This window comes from Xenia sp. Carnegie-2017, unplaced genomic scaffold (genome assembly GCF_021976095.1).
Source record: "Xenia sp. Carnegie-2017 unplaced genomic scaffold, XeniaSp_v1 HiC_scaffold_46, whole genome shotgun sequence".
In the NCBI taxonomy this organism is placed as follows: domain Eukaryota; kingdom Metazoa; phylum Cnidaria; class Anthozoa; order Malacalcyonacea; family Xeniidae; genus Xenia; species Xenia sp. Carnegie-2017.
The window spans coordinates 44,158-49,218 of record NW_025813511.1 but is presented as its reverse complement, the minus strand read 5'-3'; the positions used below and the strand labels follow the sequence as shown (position 1 = coordinate 49,218).

The window sequence follows — 5,061 nt, the reverse complement described above, 5'->3', positions numbered from 1 at the left end:
TGAGATGGTGAGTAATTTTATCTTTTTATAATACAGTTTTTAATATCAACATATGAAAATATTTAGAGATAAATGTTGCAGTATAAATTTTCATGCAACCACCTTAAGTTATAAACTTATAATCCAGGCTGGAAAATGTCGTTTTTCGACGATTGTGTAAAGTATTATATAAAATATTATATTGTGTAAAGTATTAGATTGCGTAAAATATTATATTGTGTAAAATATTATATTTCAAAGTAAAGGGCGGTTTGCTGGGTGGAAAATAGTGCTAACCTTTATACGAGCGAAGATCATTCAATGTAAGCTTTGCGGATGGATAAATTTGTTGTACAGAAATTGTCCCAAGTTCCTCATCCAAAGACAAAGTCACACCTTTCTGTGAATATAGATGCAAAACAGCGAGCAAGTAAATATCCGTCAGGAACTTTTCACCTGGATGATGGTCTGTTGTTCTGTTCAAAGTGTAATGTCGTAATTGATCATGTAAGGAAATCCACCGTCGATGACCACCTAAAATCAAAGAGTCATGCCAAAGCAAACTCTTTTGGAAAGCAGCAGTCTGTCAAAACAGCACTGAAATTCTCTAACAATGCAAAGGCAGAGAAAATCAAGGTTTGTCAAGAATGGATATATGAATGCACTGCGGCGAATATTCCGCTATTAAAATCTGATAACGCATATCTAAGAGAGTTTTTGACCACAAGGGTAAAAAATAGCGGTGCTATTCCTGGATCCTCTCAACTGCGAGATGAGTATCTTCTTGATGTATATGTTGTAGAGAAAGAGGAATTGAAGCAAAAATTTAACGGTAAAAAAGTCGCTATATTGACTGATGAGCTGAGCGATGATGAGGGACGCTATGTAATGGATGTCCTGGCTGTTATTCTTGATTTTGATGAACTATCTCCTCATGGCAATGCTTGCGCTTATTTACTGGATACACATTTTTTGACCAGCACCAACAATGTGACAGTGCCCCAGACAGTGCTCAAAGTCGTAAATGAGTATGATATTTCGTTTGATAATGTGCTCATTTTTAATTCTGATAACGTGGCATACATGAAGAAAGCATTTTCGTCCACACTTTCGGTTATTTTTCCAAATTGTGTGCACATTACTTGCCATAGTCACATTGTTAATCTCGTTGTTTCAGACTTCAAGAAAAATTTTTCTGAAATAACTGAGTTTGTTAAATGTTTCAGAAATTTGTTTTACATTCCAAGTGGCAGAAAAGTAGGTTTCTAAACTTTTGAAAAAGTCTCTACTGAAGAGGAGTCTGTCTGTATGCCTCCTAACCCAACAACAAAAGCTGGAGTGCTTGGTTAGACTCTGTGCTATATCACGCAGACCGTTTTTTGCACTATAGGAGCTTCATATCAGCAGAGCTTGAGGTCTCGGATCAACCATCCAATTCTTTGATAAGACTGGGAGAAATATACGAAGATGAGACATACTTATTGAAACTGAAAGCTCAGTTTGACTTCATTAAGATGAAAGCACCATCTTTGCTTATATATCTTGATTACTTTCAAATGAAGATTCCTCACATTACTCAGTCCTATGTAAAAATGAATCAGCTACTGGACTACTTGAGGCAAAATATTACAGTGGATTCTAATGATCTTTCAAAATCGTTTTATGATTTGGAGATAGATCACATGGATGATTTGAAGAAACAGTTTGTAAGTGCATTCAAGCAAGCAGAAGCAAAACTCGAGAAGTATATTGTTAATGGAGGACAACCAGCATCAGAATTTTTGAAGGAAATCAAAGTACTTGAACCACGGAACATAGTCTCTTCATCAAAGCTACACAGTTCATACACCAATATTCCTGGATTCAAAGAAAGTGTCTCCGATGAAGAATGGCATAAGTATGTTGATATATTCGGACCTGCTGCTGTGTCAGAAAGTCCACAAGGTAAGGTAGACCTGAAGCTGTTTTGGAAATCCCATGCAGATGAACTTCCAGAACTTTACAAGCTTGCCTCCCACTATTGCACTGGAACATTGGGATCATACGATGTTGAAAGGTCATTCAGCACATATAATTCCATTCTTGATCAGAAGAGAAGGAATTTAAATGACGTCAATTTATTACGTAAATGCATGTTATATGCATTTCGTTGTATTAAACCACCATACCAAAAATATCCAGATTTGATTTTAGCTGCATCGAGCGAAAAAATTGAAGAACTTTTTTTACATTTTTTTATGTTATTTATGATTCGATGTATCACGAGATTCCAGATGGGATTCATGACTGCCTTAGAATACAATTAACACGTATTCTTAATAAGACAATGTTTTATGTTATCATTTAGCGTCATCGTAACTTCATACATTTAAATTTATAGCTATAGTTCAAAATTCCATATTTAGGTATATAACTTGTGAAAGCCAGTTTAGAGAGATTTTATGCATCAGTAATAATAATAGTGATTAGTGATTATAAGACAGCGAAAGCAACATTTAATAAAAAATAACAGTTCAAAAATTTGTATGACTTGCTTTTTTGTGGTGTATCCAGCTGGAATCCGTTCTGAATATTCTTAAGTCACGCCGTAAAGGCCCGTAACAATCCTTACATAAAATGCATTAGGATGACAACTTGTCAGTATTCAAGCTCTCCTTCGATTGTTACAGTACTGCAAATGAATTTTTTAGTGAAATTGCTGACATAAAAACTGGTCGGCATTCTTGATATTGGCCATGTATGGAACCATTAATTTTCACACAGCAGGACAGCTTAAAATGTGGTGTAATCAATTGCCTGGTAAGTGAGCACTCCCACAGACATTTAACAATTTATTCTATTAATTTATCCATTGGTCATTTCTTGTAGTTATTGCATTAGATTTCTGCACAATGCAAATCATGTCCACAAATCACAATGTATATAAATATATAAAAATATTTATTGCTGGTTATTTATGTAGGTTAATTTTGCGGCGAACATCTGTTCAAAACAGCTGTGTAAAATAGTTCTCTTTGAGCTGTCAAAAATAACATACGCTTTAAATAATCTTCCTGTCCAATACAACCTTCCATTACGTTGTACATATACATATTACATATTATATATACATATTTTATATAAAATGCTTCCTTTAGTCATAGTTAACGCCTAATGTCTTACATTATAAATATTGCTACTAACGTTAATAAAGTCAGTCTCGAACTGGAATTGTTTCTGTTATTGTCTCGGTATTCTACAATTTGAACAATTTCTTTTCCACAGTTTCCAAGGTGTATTTGTGAAAATTCAAGATTAAACAGAAATTTTAAAATGGAATTAGAGAAAGAGAAATTAATATCACCCATATTCAGCTCTTGCTATGATGACAATCATGAGTATGTTTTAACCAGTCTTTAATGCATTATATAGTGCATGAGAAACTTAAATTCATTTTAAATTCCTTTGTTTGTTTTGCTGTAGAGGAAATACTGGTGTTTGCAAAATATGCAAAGACAATGATGGTGAAGATTGGCTTGGATGCAACAAATGCTTTCAGTTTTTTCATTACAGGTGTTTAAATTTGGACTTTTCTGCTGCCCTTGCCAACTATTTTGTTTGTCCATGCCAAAACTCTTGGCACAATATCACACAAATGGCTACATTTACCATCTCAACATTAAATAAATTTCCAAGGAAACAGGCAAACAGTCATAAGTGCTTCAATGATTGTGTTGTATTTAGAAGAAGTAAACTTGAATGGGTAGCACTTAAAGCTTAGCACAACTTGGTCATAATGCCTATCCATTTCCTGTATTCTGCTTGCAAACATCTTTCATTATACACTCTCAAAGCATGGTTGTAGTTTCTTAATTCAGATGCTTAACTTAAAAGTCAAAATTGATTACAGTCAAAATAGAAAAAAGTTAATATAATAAAAATAAATAAGAAAAGAAGGAGAATACATACCTGCTTTTGACGACAAACTCAAACAACACGTACATCGTTTTTTGTTGACTCTCTAGTTTCTACATAATGTTTCAAATATCAAAGGGATATATGTATCGCATCCATTTTCTGGCATATAAAACCACAGATATACGTATCGCATCCATTTTCTGGGGGGAATGCTATAACCCGGGCGATGATCGGGGACGCGCCTATTAACTTCCTGGTCAGCGGCAAAAGCCTTGACATAATAATCGCTATAAGTACAATATGTTTCTTGTATAAAATTTCATAACACAAATCAACACAAAGTATACAGCACAGCGCCCACATTGTATTATATGTTCATTTGGCTTTTACAAAATATGCGGTCGCTTTTATTACGAATGTTACTGCAAACGCGCATTGTGAAGTATATTATTCTTTGTTATTGAGCTTGCTTGTAATATGTTCTATAAGATATTGATGATGCTCAAAAGTATTCTAATCCTAAGTATTCTGCTCAAAACCTGTCGTCATTTTTATAACAAATGTTGCTTCAAACGCGCATTGTGACGTTAAATTTACGTATGAGATTAAATCTAGAAGCTACTACTTCGATCATAGGAATTGGCCTACTCATTATGCTGAATATTCCATATGTACATACAGTACGTATTCCATATATGGATATATATTGCACAATCCATAAGAGCAAATACACGACGCTAAAGCGCAAATACATGACGATAAAGAGCAAATACGACGTGGTTGGTTGTCAACAGTGGGTTTTACTTTCTATGAATACAGCCTCACTAAAGGCGGCAAGTGAGACAGGCTTTGGTCTTTAATGGAAAAAAGATTGTACTCTATTGATAAAAGCAGTCCCATCTCGATGTAATGAAGAAGGTACTATAACTATTAATGCTTTGTATTTTATCTTATCAACTGACGAAATTTACTCAAACTAGTTGCTGCAGCAGTAGATGGACAAACTTTGTTTATGTTTTGGCTCCAAAGTGATTAAATCTTTTGTTTCTTAAATTACATTTCTAGTCGCCTTGTTTTTTATGGTATTTCTAATCAGATAACTTTCTAGTTTGTATGTTTGTGTCTCTATTAGATTTGTGGTCTAATAACTGTCTGTGTTCTCTGAAGTATGGGTTGTCTCTTGAT

At 34.1% G+C, this 5,061-nt stretch overlaps 1 protein-coding gene and 1 long non-coding RNA gene across 2 annotated transcripts; one reads left to right on the top strand and one right to left on the bottom strand.

Annotated features, from left to right (window-relative positions):
* The first annotated feature begins 290 nt into the window (after positions 1-290).
* Positions 291-2,337, top strand: LOC124456365. Its single transcript, XM_047006827.1, has 3 exons — positions 291-1,211; positions 1,370-1,923; positions 2,327-2,337. Exons 1-3 carry the CDS (start codon positions 316-318, stop codon positions 2,335-2,337), a joined length of 1,461 nt encoding a protein of 486 aa, XP_046862783.1. The 5' UTR covers positions 291-315.
* A 565-nt stretch (positions 2,338-2,902) lies between these two features.
* LOC124456368 lies at positions 2,903-4,279 on the bottom strand. The gene is made up of 2 exons (XR_006952238.1): positions 3,928-4,279; positions 2,903-3,844 (listed from the first exon to the last, which is right to left on the bottom strand). It is a non-coding gene; the product is annotated as an uncharacterized LOC124456368 (long non-coding RNA).
* Between the last annotated feature and the right edge of the window lie 782 nt (positions 4,280-5,061).

Bases quoted from the DNA above. Each gene is read 5' to 3' on its own strand.
- LOC124456365 (XM_047006827.1), top strand. From the start codon at position 316: ATGGATAAATTTGTTGTACAGAAATTGTCCCAAGTTCCTCATCCAAAG. The intron at 1,212-1,369 runs GTTTTACATTCC...TTTGCACTATAG, and splicing joins GTTAAATGTTTCAGAAATTT to GAGCTTCATATCAGCAGAGC.